The 23,929-nt window shown below is 46.8% G+C and overlaps 1 protein-coding gene across 6 annotated transcripts in view; it reads right to left on the minus strand.

Moving 5' to 3' along the window:
- Positions 1 to 23,929, minus strand: part of LOC126538383 (uncharacterized) — a 606,484-nt gene that overhangs the window by 222,178 nt on the left and 360,377 nt on the right. For all 6 annotated transcript variants that reach the window (XM_072288044.1, XM_072288042.1, XM_055074756.2 and 3 more), the window contains exon 22: positions 5,840 to 6,003. In XM_072288044.1, coding sequence (XP_072144145.1) covers positions 5,840 to 6,003 — 164 coding nt within the window. The remainder of the gene's footprint in view (positions 1 to 5,839; positions 6,004 to 23,929) is intronic.

A 23,929-nucleotide genomic window follows, 5' to 3' on the forward strand; every position in this document is an offset into this window, starting at 1 on the left:
ATGCCTGACTGTTTTTAACCCCGTAACAATATTTATAATAAATGAATCGAACTGCCCTCCTCTGGACCCCTTCCAATTTCGCTACAAGTTGTTTTGCATGAGGAAACCAATACATAATGTTATATTCAAGCATCGGACAAACTAGGGATGCGTAAGCCAGTAGCTTAGTAGTAGGGGATGCGGAAGAGAGATAGTTTGAGCGAAAAGAGCGCGGTGAGAGCTTTACTTGTTATGTGAAAGACTTGCTTGCTCCACTTTAGGTCAGATGAAAGAATAACACCAAGGTATTTAAATTCATCCACACATATTATTTCTGTTTGATTAATGCTATATTTGAAATTAAGGGTTTTTTTTCTTCCTTGTCACTGACATAAATACTGTCATCTATGGTTCTACATCTACATATGGTCATCTGCCAGTCTTGACACCAGTCCTCAATACAAGACATTCAGTTGTTTAGAACAATGTGATCGTTATGATCCTTAATTTCTTTATAAATAATGCAGCCATGTGCAAACATGCCAACTGTGACATCTACACTGAGTAGTATATCGTTGATATACAAGAGGAAGAGAAGCGGTGCAAGAACAGCACCCTGGGGTACCCCAGAGGAAACTTCGACATAATTTGTGCATTGATCTTGATATTGAACAGATTGGTATTGACGAGATAGGTATGATTTTATCCAATTTGTAATAGAATTTAATCCCAGAAGGTTGTTAAGTTTATGTAGTAATTTAGGGTGAGATACATGGTCAAAAGCTTTAGATAGGTCAAGGAAGATCATGTCAATTTGTCTGAGCTTATCAATAATTGATGCCAGGTCATGAATAGTTTCTAGCAGCTGTGCGGTAGTAGACAAACCCTTTCTAAAACCGTGTTGGTTAGGAATAAGTATATTACATTCCTCAATAAAGCTTAATATGAGCTTGAGAATAATGTGCTCAAGTATTTTGCATGCAGAACAAGTGAGAGATATGGGACAAAAGTCTGAAGGATTGGAGCGGTCACCTGATTTAAACACAGGCACAACTTTTGCAATTTTCCAATTATTGGGTACCTGGCCTGCTTCTAGGGACTTTGAGTAAATAAGGAGTAAGTACTTGCATACCCAATCAGCGTACCGCTTCAGAAAAGTATTTGGAATGTTGTCAGGGCCACAGGATTTTTTTGTGTCGATATTTAGCAGTAATGAAAATATCCCGGACTCTGCAGGTGTGACGTCATCTATTTTTTTCTCGTTGGGCATTAATGATTCTGAGGTAGGTATAATGCCATTGTCCAGAGTGAACACAGGTTTGAAGTGCTCATTGAAATTGTTCGCCAGTTTCAAAGCATCGTCTGGCGGTAGGCTGCCATGCTGACACTTTCTTTTTTGCTCAAGTAGTTACAGAATTTGTTCAGTGCAGCTGCAATAAAGTTGCTCAGGGTAACGTTTAAATATCTGCGTCTTCCCTTTTTTAATACTTCCTTCAGTGTTCGCAAGAGGTCCTGAACACGACTGGCCGTGTGAGGGGACCTATGCTTGTTTTTAGCTTTTCTTAGCCTCGTGATTCGGCGCTTCATATGAATAATCTCGCGGTATATTCATGGGTTATTCTTTCGTACTGTCTTCGTTTTAGTTGAAACAAACCACAATATGCACTGTAGTATGTGGGCCTTAAAGATCAGCCACAGATCATTAGTAGACAGTCGGATCATTAAAACAATGTCAAAATTCAAGGTACGATAGCCCCAAGAAGTCAAGTATACTGACGTCGTCAGCATTTGTCCAGTCTAGAAACCGAGATACAGATTTTTCACAGGCACGAGGTGCAAGATGTGAAATAACGCATTTGGTTGCCATGCGATCAGACATGCCAGCCATTACTTCAAATAAAATGTTATTGTCAGGAATAGAATCACTTATGAAGATCATATCAAGGGTGTTATATCATTTCATCGGCTAACCGATCATAAGGACTTCTAAAACGTCATCTGCATCACTCACCCCACCATGTAAGACTTTTGGCTTACCAATCACTAATTCGGCCCAAACTTGAGTATGCATCACGAATCTGGAGCCCTCACCAAGTTTATTTGATTAACGCTATTGAAGCAGTGCAAAATCATGCTGCTCGCTTCATTAATTCTTATTCATATGATATCAGCGTGTCATCCCTTAAGAATGACTCTGGTCTGCCCACTCTTTCGTCTCGCCACAGGATCGCCACACTATCACTTTACCACAAGTTTTATCACAGTTCTTTCAGCCATCCACCTTACATTGCTCCCGCCACTCGCACATCCCCCCGCACGGGCCATCCACTTCAAGTCACCCGACCCCGTTCTGGCACCACTACATTTCTGCATCATTTTTTGCCGTGCAGCTTCAGAATGGAATGGCCTTCCCCACGACATTGTTTCAATCACCTGTTCATCACGTTTTATTCAAAGTGTATCCATATACCTGTCTTGTTAAAAACCTGTGGCATTAGTAGCATCTCTGTACAACCCACCCCTTATGTAACGCCCCCTTGTGGAGTCTTTAAGGAAATAAAGTGAAGTGAAGTGAAGTTACTGCTTGTGGGGGTTACACTTGTAGGTTCATGAACAATCTGTTCCAACCCAAAATTGAATGCTATGTCAAGCAGTGCATCACCATCTGTTTGATCAACATGGCCACTATCAAGTGCATCCCACGACATACTCAGGAGACTGAAATCGCCAGTAAGAAGGACTGTCTTAGAATCACGAAAATGACATTCGATATAGTCATTCAGCACGTGCAGGATGTCAGCGCTAGAATTTGGTGGTCGGTACACTGTTCCAAGATAAATGGTGACCTGGTCTGTTACAATTTTACCCCCACCAGAGTGCTTCAATATCATCAACTTCGGGCAATGCAACAAAATGAAGACTGTCTTTAACTAAAATCGCAATGCCACCACCATGTGACGACCTGTCTTTGCACGAAACACCATACCCAGGAGGAAGAACATGGGCGGACTGTATGCACGGTGATAACCACGTTTCGGTTATAGTGACAACAGTAGGACCATGTTCAAGCAGAAATGCTTCAAGTTTGACAGTTTTATTTGCAATGCTCCTCGCATTTATGTTAACAATGGTTAATCGTGTTGGTGCTGCATGCTGCGTGCATCGTTGCGCTGACAAGGCACATTTTTTGTTATTTCTACCTTATCAGCCTTTTTGTCATCCCCAGCAAAAAAATTTATCATTTACTTTACTTTACGTATGGTACATAATCTTAATGAAAAGTCTTCACTCACTGAAAGGCTCGAATCCTTTAATTTACTGGAGTTCTTAGTAGTTATTTTGTCTCTGTAATCCACCAGTTTAAAGATAACAGGTCGCATTTTATTCTTTCCTCTAGCACCAAGTCTATGTATTCTTTCAAGCTCTGAAATTGATATGCATAGCTTATCCTGGATAATTTTTGAGGTTACTTCATTTTCAAGCTTTCAAGGGTTCAATCCTTAACACTTGGTGGTCACGATTTAACCGGCATATCCCCCGCAAATAATTTGGAAGAGCCCCTTTATAAACACAGTTACTCCATGTGGGCTTGGCTGCCATATGTGGTAATGTGAAACAGAGCATCTTTTTTGATCCAACTTATCTAATAATCTATAATCTAACATATAATAATCATGGTCTGTGATCCGCTTGTCTGCCTTAGCATTAGTGTAGCGCTGACTTACCCTGCTTGTTGGTTGTTCTAGTGCACAGCACACAAGATCGTGCACTGTGTGAAACAAGACAATCGCAACAGCTCGCATGCGACGCCGTCAGCAGAAGTGCGCCGCGCCGCAAAGAAGTGAGGAGAAAAAAAAAATGAAGGTGGGGCCAGTGACATATGCGTCACGCAACCCTCGAGGTCCGGTGTGGGAGAACACAAGGAAGGAATTTCGCTTGCGGAGTCTAGATGGGGAAGTGGAGAGAGCGTCAATGTTTGCGGTGAAGCTCGCCTTCTGAAATCATGGGTTCGCGACACTAAAATATTTCTATCTCGGCTGTTAATGAGCCGATTTGAAAACATTTTTCTGTAGTACGCTATCTAGAGAACACACAGACACATAACTTCCAGCACATAATCAAAATTTGCTACGAGGCCTGGTGAGGGGCCCTTTCACTGTCACGGACGTACCGGTACGTCATCGCGCTTCCCCCCCACAGTGTCACTGACGTACCGGTACATTCTCTATCGCGAGTTTAAAATTTCACGCCTGAGCGCAAAGCTGGCGCTCCTGGACTGGCCATGCCATCTGTTGATTCTTTCTACAAATTCGTATTTTCGCCCCGACCTGTGTTAGTCCATGTATTGAAGAGTACGGTGCGACTGCCACTCGCCACTTTCTCTTTGCTGAGTGGCTCGGTGGCTCCACGTTCGCTGGATCATGTGTCGCACGCATGTGGTTATGGGTTCAAGGGTTGTTCTGCCATCTCCGCTGGTTTAAAGGTTTTTCTTTTTCTTCTGTTGGTGTGTGTGCTACGTTGCATCAAGTTCAGGCGCACATGCCGTTGCCTTTCCGAAAAGAGTGACTCGATTGCTTCTTTCGCTCTCTCGCCGCACCCTCGCTTCCGACTTGCAGCAGCAAATGTAAAGCCCTTCGAACTTTGTTTTAGCCTTTTTTCATCTCACTCTGTCTTCTTGATCACACAACCTCCCATTTCTCTCAGTTGTGCGGGCGACTGAAAGCACATCCTCCCTGGGCGTGGTTACTTTCGGATGGCTGAGCGCGCGGGACGTTCGTCTGCTCTTTGGAGCGGTGGCTCTTCCCGATTCAGAATACGAGCAAAGCTCGGATTTAGACTCGGACAGCGTCTCACGCGAGGAAGAGATGAGTTCCGCATCATCAGATTCGGATGTTGAACGGATGTTATAGTCAGGCTGATGATGATGATGATGTTTACTAACAACAGCTGCAGAGCACTGAAATGTGCATATTGCATTGACTATGTTATTTGTATACCAATCATAATAAAAAATAAATTGCTATGTTCATTCCCTGTTATGCTCGTTCCCTGAAACCAAGCCGACACTGGGGGTGCGTCACGGCCAGAAAGGTCCGACAGCGAAAGGGTTAAGTAATGTGATCAGCCTCCTGAGCATGGGCAGCACTGTGTTTATTGGATAAAATTTGAAAGCAAACAAGGTTGTGTTATATTTTCCTATATTTGATTTGATATTTGATGCAAAATCTCCTATTCAGTATTTGCACACCCCTAGAAAAATATGCTCAAAAGGTGGCCCATATCACGAGTGACCGGGTGAAACACGTGTGGCAAGAAAGGCCTGACATGAAGATGCAGCCGGCGAAATGAATTTGGGAGCATTCATAGAAGGAACCTGCTTAGTCGAACTGAAGAACAGCATAGAGTTAAGGTCTAGGTTGTTTTGTACATATATAGCTAGTTTTGGATGTTCTTAGTGTGTATATAGGATTTAGGGTAAGATCACTTTGTTTTGTTTTTCTTGGTTAGAACTGTTTCTTGAGACAAATGTTTTTTAATATGTTTGCATACTGTCTGTTTGTTTCTATTGAAATTCGTGACACTTGCGCTGTAACATGTATCAAAATGAACATACAATGTTCAGTTGCTAGTCCAGCATTCGTCCAGTCGGTCATTTCTCCTTTTGTTCTGGTCAGTGCTGCCTGCTAGAAACCCTTCTTGCCATGTGCAACAAGCTCAGAAAAATACTATTCTCCATATTTTAACTATTTGCAACTTATGAGCAAAAAAGATATTGTTAAAAAAATGCAAGGGATTATCTGATTGCCACTGTGGTGGCGGTCATCGGGACATAAGTGATGCAGCCCAAAGTGTGGCTCACATTTGTTGCATACGCCGGTGCAAGTGGCGGAACAGGGGTCCCAACGTGCTTGGCAACTGTGCTGGCAGCCGCTGAGAGGGCAAGGAAGCAGACACGACTGAGCGCCGATGGCCGTGTGGCACTCCCGCCACGAAGGTCCGAGGCTGGTCTCCTTCGGGGCGCTCCTGTGGTGCGGTAAAAAGTTCATTTTAACACAGTCAAACCTCAGTATGTACTTGCAGCGAAAAGCTTCATTAAATCTCGAATTTTATTAATTCGAAGTTTTAAAGTTTCAGCAGCAAAAGTAATTTCACAAATTTCCAGAGAATTCCTGGTCGACAGTATCTTGTGAGTAATCACTGATAAACAAATCCCAAGGAGGTCGAGCCAAAGTAGTGTGGTTATTACGAGCATGTGGTGCAGATCACACCAAAAGCAATGCATCCACGTGGCTCACGGCGTTCAAGACTAGCGCACTGCCATAAATCTTGGACGACATGGCTGATCGCGCTTGGGGCCCACAGCTGTCATCAGGTGGTGCCCTCAAATCAAAAACAAAAGTGCAAAAACGTGCAAATATACATCCCGAGAAAAAAAATTGGCTGCGGCTTAGGTCAGCTAACCCTGGATATGCAAAGCACAAGCTCAGTTCAGCCAGGTTAAGTCTTCGTTTCACATGGTTACCCTTTGATTTAGCTGTAATTATTATACTTAGGTATACAATCATCGTTAAGCCAGGTGTGACTGCTGTGCCTAGGTCGGTGGCTAGACATAACTATGATTAGGCTTAAGTAGACATGCATTGTTCGATGGTGTGACGGCTGTTGTGTCACAGGGAAAGTGCAAGTGCTGGACATGCAAAGTGATGCCGCAAATATGCGCAGTGTTGAAGCACAAACGGACCGCGGGTAATGCCTCCGGGATTGCAACAGACGCTGCTATGATCTTGGAGGCCGTATGTGGCCTATGATTCAAATTTGGTGGCAAACCATGTTTCTTCCTCCTGGAGTCAAGTCAATGTGCAATCATAAGTCACAGGGATGTGCCCTAATTGGCCTCCCAAATGGCGGCTCCCTGGTGCCTTCTCCACCCAATTCTCTTCCGCTGAGTGCTTTGTCATCGCGGCGGCTGCTCACAGGCCCACAGAAAGTTGGTTACGTGGGACCTTTGCTCTCGCAACTTCTCATCCTCGCTCTTGGTGCACCCCTACCAGGTTAGCCCTAGTGCAGCAGGTGCGCATACCCGATTGGTCTTGCGGTGAGCCTTTGCCCGTCACACTGCCACTGGGACTGTCACACTGTGCTGTATCTTGGGTTAATAAACACGTGCTTGTTGGCCATCTGATTCTGAAGTCTTCTCTGCACCACATTGGAGTGTCAACAAACAATGCTGTAGCGTCTTTGCGTGTTGCGTAGTGGAGGAGCATCATGCCCTTTCCTGATGGTTGCTCACAGAGTGAGCCTCGCCTAAAGCGATCTACACATAACTGCTGCCCAACGTGGGGCTGATGATGATGATGATTGGAGTTTATTGGCGCAAGGGCATCTAAGGCCAAAGAGCGCCAGGACATGTGTTTATGTTTAGTAAAATTGTGGGTTTGGTGCTGTGACAAAATAGAGGCTGTATAGAGGCCTACACGTAAGACAAATCTATAAACACTAGTGAATGAATTCTAAAATTATGAGGAGAAATATAAAGTCTTAAATGCATTGGTTATAGGCACACAAGGTAAATTGTTGCGGATTGACCGAGTCCCTTGCTGTAGAATTCTTGCTCACGCAAAAAGTGCAAGAGAGCTCAGACATACTTTTGTGCATCAGACTGTACTTCACCTGTGAGGCACAATCTGATGGTTAGCATGGAATGAGATCATATCTAGTAAGTTAGCTTGTGCAAGATAATTAAGCACTCTTTTAAAGTTAAAAAGTGCATCTTCTGATAAGAACATCGAGGGATGGGGTGGTATATGGTGTGTGTAGAGTTCCTTGAAATGAGCTACTCGCTCGCGGTGAAGTTCGGGACATTGAATGAGGACATGTAGGACGGTTAAGTTCTCACCGCAGCGTGTGCACGTCGGTGGGTCATTTGCAGTCAATCCTACCCAACACCTCCACCAGTGTCACAGCCTAGTAGGAGACGGGAAAGCCGGCGTAGAGAATGTATGAAAGCACTTTATCAGAGCAGTCAACGCGACGTCGTTGTCGTCTGTTTTTCTACTTGCGCGCTACTTCAGCGTCGTTTTCATTACCTGGCACATACCCGCGGCAACCATATAGGATGTGGCAACATTGCTACATGCATGTGGAATTTGATTGTTTGAACGAGGCATGTGGGTGCCATCACTAGAGAAAAGAGGAGGAAGAACGCTCTCTGGCTCTCGAGCTGTCGGCTGAACTGGCGAGCGCTGCATTATCCCTAGTAAATATATTTTCTAAATAGTCTCCAGCTTTAATCCTTCGTTCACATAACAATATAAACAAGTGCACAATATGGCGTGGTGTAGTGCGGTATGGTGGAGTGAAGTGGGGTGAGGTGGTGCCGCAAATATGCGCAGTGTTGAAGCACAAACGGACCGCGGGTAATGCCTCCGGGATTGCAACAGACGCTGCTATGATCTTGGAGGCCGTATGTGGCCTATGATTCAAATTTGGTGGCAAACAGTAGGATTGCCTCATGCTCAGCACCGCTTCGCGGAGTCATACGTCGAATGCGGACCCACCTTCGTTCATCGGAACTCCTGTCCACCGGCAGAGGACTGCTACCTGCTACCTGCACCGCCTGCTAGGCCTGACACCCGAGTTCAACCTTTTGCAGGACCCTGCAGGAATGCGTCTACCTACTTCCGCCATGGCTACTGCAACTCCATCGCAGGTGATGCTTTTGAAGATGTCCAAGATTGGCTGGACCAATTTGGGCGTGTTGCCAGTTACAACGACTGGGGCTCCCAGCAAAAGCTGGCTCACGTCTATTTTGCGCTTTAAGACAGTGCGCGGACGTGGTTTGTGAACCGGGAGAGAAGTTTGACCACATGAGATGCCTTCCACGCCCAGCTGCTAGACACATTCGACAGAAGAGATAACATGCAGCACCTGCTCGAATCCTGTATTCAAAAACCAAATGAGAGCGTTGCCATGTTTACAGAAGATATGGCCCGCCTTTTCTGCAGAGCAGACCCTGAGATGGCCGAAGAAAAGATGTTACGCTATCTCTTGCGCAAAGCGAAGGGGGAACTGTTTGCCGGACTCGTGAGGAACCCACCGACGACAATCCACCAAGGAGGCTACCGCTATAGATGGGCACTACAGCAACGGTATCGCCAATATGACCGCAAGAACTCCCTGGTGAATGCTTTAATTCTACCTGAGAGCTGCAGCACGTCTCTGCGCGAAGTCACCCGAGAGACTGTGCGAGAGGAGATACGGCAGCTCGGGATTTCTCCTATAGCACCAGTGGTGGCTTCTTTTGCTGATATCGTTCGGGTGGGAAGTTCGACAGGCTTTTTGTCACCTGAATGGCAGGCGGTGCTGCGACGATTAACCTACGTGGAAGCTGTCTGTCGTCCACCTCCTTCCACTTCGATGCTGCTGCCACCGTCAACCACTACGACGCAGCCATCACTGCCACCCCCGAAGCCCTATTTCCGACAGTCACAGTCGCTGCCAGCTATGCCATATCGCCACCAGTTGATCGCTGCACCTCAGTATTACGGCGAATCCCTTGCCGGCTACCCGCTTCAAAGACCGGTTTGTGGCGCACCGCTGATCACTGGTCGCTATGCTTTCACTGCGGCGAAGCAGGACATGTTTACCACGCATGCCACTGCCACGCAGCTGGGTATTCAAGGTTTCCCAACTGCAATTACCCTGTGTTTGATGCTGCACGTACCTGCGACAAAAATTCTACAAACTTCCGGCCGGAAGATTCAGTGACGTCTCGATCGCATTCCCCTTCTCTGGCTCATTACACCCCACCGACCCGTCGCAATTTTTCTGACGCCCCTAGCCCACGCTGTGGAAACTAGAGGCAGCGACCTCCGGGGGTGATGTTGCAAATGTCTAGCTTTCCAAGAGCCCCCATCACCGACAACCGATGACTCTAAAACTCTGACTCCAACCACACCCCCTGTAACAGATGCCATCAGCGCCGATCTTGTCGTTTGCATTGACGGCCACCAAGTAGCCACTCTTGTCGATACTGATTACAATTTTTCGATAATAAGTCAAAAGCTGGCCGACAGGCTGAGAAAAGTGAAGATGCCGTGGACCGGCCCAACATCAGAACTGCCGGTGGCCAGTTGATCACGCCGATTGGAAAATGTACAGTCAGAGCAGTAACCGCTGGCGCAACCTACGTCTTCACCCTCGTCATTCTCTTTTAGTGTTGTAAGGAACTTATATTGGGGATGGATTTCTTGAGAGGGTACGGTGGCGTGATTAATGTCCGTGACCTCGTCGTCACATTTTCTACGAGCTCAGACAACGTCGACCCCGCGGAACACCAGCGACCCTGCTTACGTATCTTCGCGAAGCTGTTCCCTCGTACCTGTTATCTGTGACAACTTGAACACCGGGACTGCACTGGCGTCGCTCAACACATCGACGCACTGGTACTGAGTCAAGGCGTTTCCATAGTTAGGGCCGTACTTAACGTACACGACAGATGTGCTGAACTCCTGCTGACGAAGTTTACCAGGGAACGTTGACACATTGTTAAAGGCACAGCTGTTGCTTACTTTGACGAATCTACCTCAATACAGGACTGCCTCTCAGTGGAGCACGTGACGTCCACCGTGGCTATGCCTGCCCCTGTGGTTGATATCAGTCCCACCTTATCACCCGTCGAACGCAACAGTTTTCTTGAGCTCATCGATGAGTTTAAGAGCTGCTTCTCATCCACGTCACAAGTTAGCCAGACGTTGCTTACTAAGCACCGTATTGTCACCGAAGCCGATGCCAGACCAATTCGGCAGAATCCTTATTGTGTAACACCGAAAGAGCGTGAGGCAATACAAATACAAGTGAAGACGATGTTTGAGGAAGGGGTATTCGGCCATCTAAGAGTCCTTGGAAATTGCCTGTCGTATTGGTGAAAAAGAAGGACGGTAGCCTGCGCTTCTGCATCAACTATCGAAAACTCAACCAGATCACAAAGAAAGACGTTTGTCCGCTACCGCATATAGACGATTCACTGGACAGGCTACGAAACGCAAGCTACTTTTCGTCGATGGACTTGAAAAGCGGCTACTTGCAAATAGAAGTTGATGAGAGAGACCGTGAGAAGACCGCTTTTGTGACACTCGACGGACTTTAAGAATTTCAGGTGCTCCCCTTCGGTTTGTGTTCTGCGCTACCAACGTTTCGACGACTAATGAACACGGTACTCCCAGGCCTCAAATGGCAAGCTTGTCTGGTGTACCTCGACGACGTGATTGTTTTCTCCGTCACATTCGAGGAACACTTATGGAGACGAAAGGCGGTCTTTGAAGCAATACGCTCAGCTGGTCTAACTTTAAAACCTGAAAAGTGCCATTTTGGCTTTGGCTTTCTCGGTCACGTTGTTAGTCCAGAAGGTGTCCGACCTGACCCTGATAAAATCTCTGCCGTTACTAATTTCCCAACTCCATCAGACAAAAAGGCCGGGCAACTTTTTCTGGGCCTTTGCGTCTACTACCGACGGTTTATTGGGGAATTTTCGCGCATCGCATGGCCATTAACACACCTCACCAGAGAAGATGTCCCCTTCGTATGGGGTGAAGACCAGCAATGGGCATTTCACGACCTACGGCAACGGCTGCAGACGCCTCCTGTGCTAGCACACTTTGACGAAGACGCTCCTACGATTCTTCATACCGACGCTAGTAATGTCGGCCTTGGCGCAGTGCTTGTACAGCAACAGGACGGCACCGAAAGAGTGATTGCTTACCCCAGCAGGATGCTATCAAGGACGGAGGCTAACTACTCCACTACAGAAAAAGAATGTCTCGCACTGGTGTGGGCCGTCCTGAAATTTCGGCCATATTTGTATGGTCGGTGTTTCACCATTGTCAGTGATCATCACGCACTTTGCTGGCTGACTAATTTAAAGGATCCAGCTGGTCGGCTTGCACGCTGGAGTCTTCGGCTCCAAGAATTCGACTTCATGGTTGTATGCAAATCGGGGAAACGACACACCGACGCCGACTGCCTTTCTCGGTCTCCTGTTGAGACTGCAGTGCATGACAATGATGACGCGGCTTTTCTAGGCGTGCTAGATACTGTCGCTGTTTCATGCCAGCAATGCGAGGACGCAGAACTGGTTCCTCTTTTCGATCACTTAGAGGGAAGAACAAGCAGCGTGCTGAGGTTATTAGCCAGAGGGCTGCTTTCATTTTGCTTGCGCCACGACATTCTCTATAAAAAGAACTTTTCACCTAGTGGCAGCAGCTACCTACTTGTCATTAACGCATCTCTTCGCGACGAAGTCCTATGTGCCTGTCACAACGAACCGACCGCTGGTCACTTGGGCTACACCCGCACATTGGCAAGAATTAGGCTAAAATATTATTGGCCGAGACTTGTGTCGACCGTGAAACATTACATACAGGCATGCCTGGATTGCCAGCGCTGCAAAGCCTTACCTGGCAAGCCAGCTAGACTGCTGCATCCTGTTAAGATACCCCAAGCGCTGTTCAAGCAAATTGGCATCGACCTTTTTAGGCCCGTTTCCACTTTCTACTGCCAGAAATAGACGGATAATCGTTGTCACAGATTACCTAACTCTATACACCGAAACAGGTGCTATCCAACGTGGAATAGCAGCCAAAGCAGCGTGATTTTTCATCGAAGCCGCCGTCCTAAGGCATGGCGCTCCCGCAGTGGTTATAACAGACAGAGGATCTGCGTTCACGGCTGCAGTTCTGGATACCGTTTTGCGACTAAGTGGTACCACTCACCAAAAGACCACGGCTTATCATCCCCAAATCAATGGACTGTCAGAGTGGTTGAATAAGACTCTGGCAGACATGATGAGTATGTACATCGACGTCGACCACAAGAACTGGGACGAGATTTTACCATATGTTACATTTGCATACCACACAGCTCGCCAAGAGACAACACGTGTGATGCCTTTCAACGTTCTTTACAGCCAGGAAGCGACAACAATGTTGGATGCAATGCTGCCACATGAGTGTGGTGACAACGAGACTGGTGCCAAGGAGTTTACGCAATGTGCACAGGAAGCCAGGCAGCTTGTGCGTTTGCGAATCCAAGAACACAAATACCATGCCCGACACTACAATCTTCAGCACAGACCCTTCACATACAACGTCGGTTACCAGGTGTGGGTCTGGACTCCGATTAGTCGGCGGGGGCTGTCTGAGAAGCTCCTGCGAAGACACTTTGGCCCGTACACAGTGTTGCACTGCACCAGCGATGTGAATTATGAAGTTGTCCCCTACAGCCATAACTGCTCCAAACGCAGGTGGCATCTGCCCGAGGTTGTGCACGTGCTTCATATGAAGCCATACTTTTCCTCATGACCTCAACTTTGCACAGTCTGAGCACAGCCTTCGGAGGTTGGTGCATGGGGATGATGCCTTTTTTCCAAAGGAGGGGCAAATGCCACATCCTATATTGTCGCCGCAGGTATGTGCCAGGCGATGAAAATGACACTGAAGTAGCGTGCGAGTAGAAAAACAGAGACGACAACGACGTCACATGGACTGCTCTGATAAAGTGCTTTCATACGTCCTACACATCGGCTTTCCCGTCTCCTACTAGGCTGTGACAATATGAACAAAATTGTCTCCTATTAGACAGTGACAGGAAACCATCCGCCTTTTTCATTTACCTGTGCTGTCCTATGCCGTAAGCCGCTGGCAACATTTTGAAAGGGTGCCGGGGCTTTCACCAGTTGATTTGTGCACCTGCACCCACGTTGAGTGCGCATCAGTTTTGCGTTTCGTGGATCGTGAATCATTATTATATTAATGGCTTCTGCGGGGCAGAATGTCGTTCCTGGAAGCCATGAAGCACTCAATGACAACTGGGTGAACAGGCCTGAGTGTGCTGTTGTGCAAACAGTGCGGCCAGTAAAGGCACGCTGAGTTCCCTTTGCCGACATGGAAGCCTTGGAGTTTGTTGCCGATTTCTGCATTTGGAGCTCAATTTTTGCATTCTTTTTATATATTATTTAGACATTTTGCATATTCAAGAAGTCTTCAAGTGTAGCTTTTCGCACCAGATTTATCAAAGTGGTTCCCTTGTTTACATCACTGAGCACGTGCTCCCGTGTCGCCTCCCTTCGTACATTGTTTTATTTGGTGCCTTCGTTGTAAACTTGTTTACATCGACATCCAGAGACACAGATCAGTGTTAGCGCCAAATATTGTGGAAAAGGTTGTGGGGAGCACATGCACCCATCTACCCCTACGCGGTCGCGGTCACGTCGAGAGCCGGCATAGACATGGGAGAGGTGCACTACGCCCTCTCCCGTTTCTCCCGCGCTCTCACGACACGCACGCACCCTTCCTCCTTGACTCGCTGGAAGGTAGCTGACAGGCGAGGAGGACATTCCCCTCGCAAAGGTAAAAAGCTACAAAACAGCACCACCGGGGAAGAGACGCTCTCGCTCTGACGCTGGACCCCTAACCTGCCGGACTGGAGTACCTGCCGCAACCCGTGAGTGAGCTTGTTAGCCTGACTATCCCAGGCAACGAGGCCAGCCTATTATTACTTATTACAGAGAGGACTTCCCTCTGCCAGTGTTTTTTATTGCTGGTAGCAATAAATGTTGTTACAGTTCACACTGCTGGTTGCCCTATTCGATTGAACCCGACGTAGTCGCGATTCCCGCGCTACAGGTTGCGGAGTACCATAGAGTGACTGTGTGGGGCTTGATCCGGAGCTCGCCTTCAGCCCTAGCCACACGCAGAGTGGAACCCCCACAAGGTGCATCGCTGATATGAAATGATGTCAAAATGCAGCACAACATACATATCTGCACATATGTGCCACGTTGTTCCACCCTGGGACAAGTCAATACGAGTGGCCGAACCACTCAGACAACGGAAACTGTTATCCAGATAACATATTACAGGCTGTTAATTTATTTCTGATTCTTGCTTTTCCTTAACTCCATTATACTTACTGCTTGTGCATGCCGTAAAACATTATTAGAGAAAACTGTGCTCGCGTAAATTAAGTGCTCATTTTATTTATGCCGTGTTGTTCTTTAGTGAAAATGTGGATGCCATCACTCACATCATTGGTATAACTGAGTGAGACGGTTTATGCTTCTGTATACCAAATGCATCGTCTCTTGTTTCCTGTTTGACGCAGAGGTAAACAGTACATCTTTGGAATTGGGAAATGTGTCTGCATAACAACACGCACAGATCGACCCATCTACGTAGCGAATGCGACCGGCAGTTGGGTACAGTGACATACAGATGTTAGCACAGCGCTGTGTCGCCGCTTGCCGGCGAAGTGTAGTTGCTTTCAAATCGCTAAGGACAGAATTGAACTATCAAAGCAGTTTCCTTCGTCCTAACTGCTTACATTTCAGTTCAAGTCCGCCAGTAGCGGGTGCACAAACACGACTGCACCAGGCTTAACCTTCGCTGAACAGGATCAACATTGGCTCAAACTTCATGTGCATGACTTGACAGGGTTGAATCTTGTGCATTTCAACTTCGTAGACATGTTTTGACTCACTGTTAGCCCGATTAATTATATATGCAAGCAAAGGTGATGTCGCTATCGCGATGTCAGTTCGATGGCCGTTCGTGCAGGGCTCAGTCAAACAATGGTCGAACGCTTATTTTGCCAGTGCCGTCGACAAGTGCCGTCGTCGCAGTGTGACAACTCATGCTCGTTGATTGTGTCATTGTTGGTCTGGTATGATAGAATGGTTTCAGTGATGCACTGTACTGAATAGTCGGCCAATCGTTGACGCGAGCATCTTGTTAGTCTCGTATCAACCTAGTGTTACCACGCCTTAACAAGTACGTGAAGTCAGGCATGCGCTGCCACCACCAGCAAGTGAGGACCGGCACTGCAAGAAGACTTCATTAGCAACGTGATGTTTTTAAGTGTCGTCCTAGTGCAACGCATGGGTTTTTCGTTAAATTTGCTAGCCATCAATGAAAAGCGGCAACTACTTGGCTCACGGTGCAGTCCGAATCACTCGGACGAAGACCTGACTGCTTTTTGTTTTAAAGTGGAGTTGCAGTCTTACGCCATGCACGTTTTCGGCACCGCAACGACGTCCAGCTACCAGTGGAGTTTGCACGCAGTACATGGCACGAGTGTTGTTTGCAGCAGCACGAGTCCAAGCGTTTTTTTCAGGGTGTATGCACCGTCGCACCATGAAAAAGGTGATTGCATCCATATGGCTTCTTTTTCTGCCTGTGGTGCCGCCTCCTTCAACCACTTTTCTTCTTCCAACAGTACGGCACACTCAGCGTCTGTTGCTACTTTTTTTTCTGGTCGTGTCGAAGTGGTCGGCTGAAAATGTGCGACCTTAGGTAGGTGGCCATGGTCCGTGGTGGTGTTGTCACCTTTCATGAACAGTAGTTGCATACTCCTGGCGTTATCGGCACAGTCAAGCAGTCTTCTGCTCTGGCATACAACTCGCTAAGCGATCGGTTTCCGGAAACGCTTCCTACCTCTCCTTTCATTGCGCTGCATTGCTCAGCTTAAGCATTTGTGATGGCGACCTCATTAAAATTAACAATGCAGAAGCTTATGCGGCCATGGCGCGGCGCAGGCCTGAAAGCTCACTGAACTGTAATGAATCTGTTTTGAACTGAACCTCATTGCAAGTCTTGTCCCGGCCAAACAACAGTTCGCAGCGCGCCGGACGCTGCCGGCTTGGTCGCAGACTTGGCGCCATCTCTTGAGGCGGCGCAAAAGCCGCGCCGCGCAACTCACGAACCGCTGGTATTGAAAAAGCACAGACAACCCTGTCTCAGCACCAAAAGATGGCAATCAAATGTATGGTGCCCTGTACCTGCCTTTTGAACATTGCTATTGGAAATGACAAATTAAACTTCACCGTACTAGAAGTTACAGCTTGAGTGATATTGTGAACAAACATTAGGAAGAACTCAGAAGCAATATTTTTTGTAACTTGTTTCGGCAGTAAGCAGCATATGTAATCAGACGTTGACTTTAAGTGGTAAATGCCGCAACTCGAAGCATTCCAAGACCTTAAATGATGCCTGTGGTCACCACTGGAACTTGCACATTTTGACGAAGACGCCGATACCAAACTCCACACCGATGCAAGTAGTGTAGGCCTTGGCATTGTCTTAGTTCAGAGGAAAGATGGGCTTTAAAGGGCCATAGCTTATGCTAGCCAGTTCCTGCAGAAAACGAAAGCCGATTATTCTACAATGCAAAAAGAAAGTCTTGGCGTCGGTTGGGGTTACCATGAAATTTGGCCATTACCTTTATAGCAGGCCCTTCAAAGTCATATGCGACCATCATGCATTGTGTTGGCTAGCAAATTTAAAGGGCCCTTCAGGATGCCTAGCATGGTTAAGCCTCAGACTCCAAGAGTTCGACATCACCATGGTATACAAGTCCAGTCGAAAACATTGGGCCTCTTCGATTTTCGGAGTTCTGGCAGACCGCTGGCAGCCAGACTACCGCCAGCTAGTTTCGGTCCTGAGAAGAAGTCACGTGGGCTGGGATTCCAAGACAACCCAAAGCTGCCCAAAGTTTGCAAAATCGAACTTATCGAACCCATGGCCAGTTGCCCACCCATGGGCAACTGGCCATGGGTGGTGAGGCCGACACACGCTTGCCACAGTCGGCCCATCATGCATTGCCAGCTTTCACGAGATTTCATGCAACTTGGCACAAGACGCGCACTGGTGCTCCTCACTTTGCGCAGCATAACAAACAGCCTCTGAGAACATGAAATCGCACGTAAGTGATTGTATCCCAGAAAGCAATCGCTAGAGAATGCCTGGTTGCAGTGATCATGTCGCGCACTGGCGACATTTATGAGTCGGCGTTCTGTAATTAGATGAGACACGAAAAAGCAGGATATCAGGTACATATTAGATGCATAAGATTTCGTACCGATCTGCTTGGACTTCGATTTTAGAGAGTATGTTGCAGCTGATGGTGCTTCACTTCTGCCCATGTGCTGAATGAGTTAGGACTGCGGCTGGCGCATGAAGATGCATGCCGCCTGTGACCAGTGAAATGTTTCACACGAAAAACTGTATTGGTAGATCATGAGTGAAATAATTAAGCTAATGTACATGTGGCCATTAGTCAACCAGTGCATTTTTATGACATCAACGGCCTGTTTTGAACAAATCAGCTTTAAGCTGCTAACCAAATATACGATGGAGAGACAAAGTGAACAATGGGTAGCTGCTTCACTAACTACACAAAAGGGAGATATCACCGCACATATACGCGAGAGATGTGAAAAGGAATACGACACCAGTGAAAATTAACTGAAAAGGCACTGCTATCTGTGGGAACGAGCATCTTTTGCGCAGAACACGATGCAGATATAGCATGCACGCGTGAGAGCTACTGCAGCACACTGCTCATGATTGGGAAGCTAGCCTTCACAAGACACACACACAAAAAGCTTCAAATGGTTTGACACCACTCGTGTCGCGCCGCCTCTTGAGGTGGTCGGTACATTAGAACCTTAGAAGATAACATTTTAAGTAACGAAATCCGAAGATGAGCGTAGCCAGTGGGCTGAGTGAGGTAAAAGTCCTCCAGCAAACGTGTCGCAATCCGTCAAGTCCCCACAAAAATGGCGGTGAGTACTCATCGCCTCTTTAAGTCGTCTCTTTTAGACTTCCACAGAGCAGTCAGACCAAAATCGTCCTGGCTGGTTATGGCAGCCAGCAGGTAGGCAGAACCGTCCAGCCCGAGCAAAACAAATGCATGGCGGAAGTGTATCGCATGGTCGGTGGAACAACCCGAGAAAAACGAAGGCACTCTGGCTGGCTCTAACAGCGCACGGGTAGCCAGAAGTGGAAAATCTAAGAGGCCCAATGATGCGTACTGTCTGCCTCATGCCGCCACTGACTTGCCATTGTAAGACGACTAAGGTGAGGACGTCTTTCTAGGAATAATAAGCGCAGATGGCTCCACCAAGCAGCACCGAGCGAGCCTTGCTGAGTACTTGGAAGGCAAGACTGACTTTGTCCCAAGGGTATTTTGGGAGGCAGTGCAAAGAGGTAGCCGTCGTCGCCACGGTTTATTCAGGCTGGCTAACCATGGTGCCGCGGCATCCCGGGAGCGGGAGCTACCGCAGATTACATGCTGCTCTAGAAGTACTGATCATGAATGGAGGAATGGCTTTTACAATGGCGCTGACTGAAGCCATCCTGGAATACACCCAGACCAGTCACTGGAGGACAACCGCCTACCACACGGAAACAAATGGTCTTACAGAACGGCTGAATAAGAGCCTTGCTGATGTGCTGACAATGTATGAGTTCTTTTTTTTTTTCAAGGTCTAACGGCCGCGAAATGAAATCCACAGTCAAAATCCGATGACGCTGTACGTAGATGCGTTGCGCAGTGTCTCTAGTATGCCTGTCAATCACATGAGGCTGCAGTTGTCAATTATGAGCACGCAGTGACCACGTAAACATGTCTCGAACAATAGGGTCTCCCGCTAATTGTGAAGTGCTTGCCGTCAGTCAATTTCTAATGCTGAGCAGTGCAACGGAGCCACAATTCATCAACGAATCAGTGATGTGTACAGTACAACTTTTACAAATGACAGCAAAGTGTGGCAAAGGTGCAGGAACTTTGAAGCAGGCCACACAGACGTTTATGGTGCAGGTAGGCAGGGAAAGAAGCGAGTGTCAACCAATAATCTTGTTCAGCAAGTGGATCAGGCAATTTGAGAAAATCGTCGGTTCATAATTCCTGTGTTGAGTGATTTGTTTCCCGAAATTTCAGTCAGCTCTCTTTACCATCGTGAGTGAGAGACTCTAGTACCACAAACTCTGTGCGAGGTGGGTTTCCAAGGCGCTGACCGACCACCACAAAACACAGCTGATGAAGTTTTTTTGAAGAAAATCTTCACAGGGGACGAGACATGGGTCCCTTTCGAAACTGAAGAAACAAAAAAGCAATCCACACAGTAAATGCATTCTGATTCCCTGAAAGCAAACAACTTCAAGAGCAGCAGTGATGAAGCAAAAGGACATTATCGATGGATTTGAACCCAAAGAACTAGTACTCGGGATATATGAAGACGTTTCAAAAGCATTTGATTTCCTGAATCCCGACCTGCTAGTATAAAAATACCAACACTAAGGAATAAGAGCAAATAGTCTAAAATGGGATACTACTTGAAAAACCAAAAACAGATGGTTGTTCATAACCATGCATTTTCTGGACTAGCACCCATCCGGTACGATGTACCACAGAGAAGCATTTTCGGGCCTCTACTGTTCCTTCTGCAATGCAGTCCACTTATGGCGATACCAGATATAATGATATATTGGTTATAACGCTGAGCTAACTTGAGAGTGCTAACTTATACATTAGGGTTATGAGAAAAAAAATCATATGTAATGATACGTTATTCACTGCATGTCGGATATAATGATCAAAATTTTGCCTTCTGAACAGCGTTTTCCATGCAGAATAATCATGAAATTTGCAAAAAGAACAATGCAGAGACGGGGCGATACGTCAACCAGAAAGGCTACGCTAGTTCGTATCTGCCGTCAATAACCTCAACCTGCCCGCGCGCTGATAGCGAAAGCCACGTAGAGCATCGGTAGTTGGCGCAGCATGTCACAAGATGTTGCCAGCCGTCTCTCCCACGTACGCCCACGAACGAGCTACGCGTGAGGAGAGAGAGAGAAAAAAAAAAGCGACAAGCGAAGCGGCACCCGCCCCCTTCTCAGCGAGCGCGGGAATGTGCTGCGGAAGCAGCAGCGGACAGCCTGGTTGACAGAAGACTGCGCAGACAAAGTGCAACGTTGAGACAAAGCTGCAAATTCTGCCAGGCTCAAAGTGTGAGCTCACACAGGAGCGCCACCATAATGACGACTGCAACCAGAGGTCATGCCGATCAATGGAAAAAGTGGGCTTTGTGTGCCTGGGCAAAACCCCTGGAACCAACACGGTGGAAGCTTACCGAGTGGAACATTACCGAGTGGAAGCTTACCAGTGGAACATTACAGAGTTGTGGAAGCATGTCGGTACTGATGATGAAATAGGTGGTGGTTTAATGGAGGAGTTTCTGAGTGCAGATTTTGCTGCTTCATTATGCAAAGAGATCTCTGACAGGGCGATCGTTGTCGTGACAGACAGCGACGTTGTGCGACGGGGGAAACTAGATTGACAATGATCCGTCTTTGACACCGACCTCGATATTCAGACGAAGTGCACTGTCGTCGATCGAGTTGCACATTGATTTCATGCACATTTAGTTATTGTCGCTAGTGATTGCGCAGCAGCTGGACTGTGCAGTGGTGAATGCATGAAACTCCCGGAAAAACAAGTGCGAATTTCTGACTGTTTCAGAGTGCCGAACGCTTGGTAGGTTGTTTAGAGGCATAAACAAACGTTTCATCTTTCACAAGGTACTTTATGCAATGTCTATTTTTTATTGCAATTCGCAAATTTAGTTTCGGAGCTACAAAGGCATCTTCGGCAGCTTTTCTTACGGGAGTCCAGATATAGTGATGATCGGTTATAACGATCACATTTTTCGTTCTTGATATCGTTATAAGTGGACTGCACTGTATACATTCGTATGCACTGTCTTTATTTTTCCTTTATTCTTGGCGAGTGCACGTTTTTTGGCACCAATATGTTTCCTCGCCACACGAGTTTTCATCGAACACTTGACTATGTATACATTTTACATTGTATATATGTTTTGCCTCCATTGCAGTATATATCATAGCATACGCCGATGACCTAACTAGGCTAATTCCAGTTAAAACAGAGTGAGAATTATTTAAGAAAGGCTATTATTTGCTGGAATATTTGCAGCAAAGGGCACTCAAAAACTGCTTAAAGCTAAATACGAATAAAACTAAAGACATTCCATTTAGACCAAAAAAAAAGGATTAGAGTATATTACTGCAACTTTGATCTTATTTTAGGGAATAGTAAAATTGAGATCATACCAGCTGTAAAATACTTAGGCATGGTGTTTACTGAATCGCTTAGTTGGGATGCATATGTAGATAGCGTAAGGTTAAAAATAAACAGAATAAACAGTATAGTAAATCGCCATAGACACGTACTTCCTCAAGAGGCAAAGATTTTAATATATAATGCATATATACTTCCAATTATTTCATACTGTTTTACTATATGGGGCAAAATAAAAATGCAAAATCAACACAAGTTATTCTTGCTAGAAAATGAGCGATACGTCTAATTGCAAATGTACCATGGTACACACACTAACCCGTACATGCAAAAAACCGCAGTTTTGGGAAATAATGACGGCCTCTTGTCCTTGTTCAAACTAAACTGTTCCATATCAGCTTACGATACCTGACATTCTGTCCAATGGTGCCAACCTTTTTGTCGCACTACATATAGCCAACAGCCTCCATCCTATATTTTACCTAGGTACCTTAACATATTTAACGCAAATAACATTTCTGTTGAACAAATTCCAAAAGGCAGGTTGATTAACCACCTTTATATGTTTGAAAATGTTTAGCGATTATTTCTCTGACCTGTTCTTAGCGGATCAGTGTTACAAATGTCACTTCTTTACTTATCTATACGAATGCTTGTATTTATGGCGTACTGATACTACAGTAAAACTTCATTAAACTGTAGTTGGCCAGAGCGCGAATAAAGTATGTACTAAACGGTAGTACTGCTTAAATGCAATTGCATGAGATCGCCCAACCTGTCAAAAATGGAACTCAAGAGAGAGTGCGATAAAAGGGGGCAAAGCATGCTGTATTTATTCGCTTCGCGCGTCAAAAGTGTTACTTTCGTTTGATGCCTCGGCGGCCTAGCAGAGATGACAGTGGCCTCAAACTTACTGAAGCTGCGAGCCAGCTTTTCAGCCAGCTTTTTCTTTTCGGCAAGCACTCGCATGGCCGATTCTTTGTTGAAGTTGCATGTTCTCTGTGCATGTGATTCTCTGTGGGGGATTCAGGCCCGACAGTGGCAGAAGCTGCGGGTTACGTTAGCCTCATGAAGAGTCGCGTCAGCCCGCGACTTCTGCAGCGCTGTTACCCGCATGGGCGCCCGCTGCAGAAGTCGCGAGTGCCTTTTTCATTGCGGGGTGCTGTTCTTGTCGCTACGATTGCATTCATGAGGCTGACATAACGTGCAGCTACTGCCACTGTCGGGCCTGAATCGCCCGTGCTGTCGTCTTCCGTGTCGTCCTTATCACTGTCGCTAGCCGACACTTCGGCTACAACAAAGGCGACGATGGCAAAAAGTCAAACCTCGTACCCAACATCTCTTTGCAGTCGCAGCAGCACTGCCCAGCAACTTCTTCGCATTCCAAATGCCACACACTGTAGTCAACAGTAGATCCCCGTCGCGTGCCAGCACCGACTTCCTGTCATGTTCGATAGCACGAACAATGTCTAATTTTTCTTTTTGATGAGCACCCAGTGTCCTTTTTATCCGAGCTTCAGCATGACGTGAGTCCTTGTTTGCACGCCGTGCAAACGCACAGGGCACTTGGAGGCCGTTGTTCTGATCTCTGAGGCTTGTTGTTCTGCCGGGCCGCTGAACGGAGACAACGCACCGCCGTGTTTGTGCACCGAAAAGTGGAAGCACTACATGTTAATCGATACGTACGCAATAAGGTGGTATGGTTTATGCGGCTACAAAACACATTATGTTCAATGGCCGCTGAGTCGTGGATTTGACTTTACTACTTGTAACAAGCATGTGACGTCCCCTAGGGCATAATCTTCATTGGCCCCCCAGGCTTGGTGGCCTGCCAGGCTTGGGAGGCAACTTTGTCACCGCACGAATAAACACTGGCGAGCACAGCTGCTCGGCGGTCAGTTATCGTTCGTCACCACCACGCTGCGGAGCGTCTGTATAACGGAGGGTGCCTCGAGCCCTGCCTCGTTCAAGAACCCGGGCGGATCGTGACACTGGCGACGAGGACCCACGGATCATC

This window comes from Dermacentor andersoni, chromosome 4 (genome assembly GCF_023375885.2).
Source record: "Dermacentor andersoni chromosome 4, qqDerAnde1_hic_scaffold, whole genome shotgun sequence".
In the NCBI taxonomy this organism is placed as follows: Eukaryota; Metazoa; Arthropoda; class Arachnida; order Ixodida; family Ixodidae; genus Dermacentor; species Dermacentor andersoni.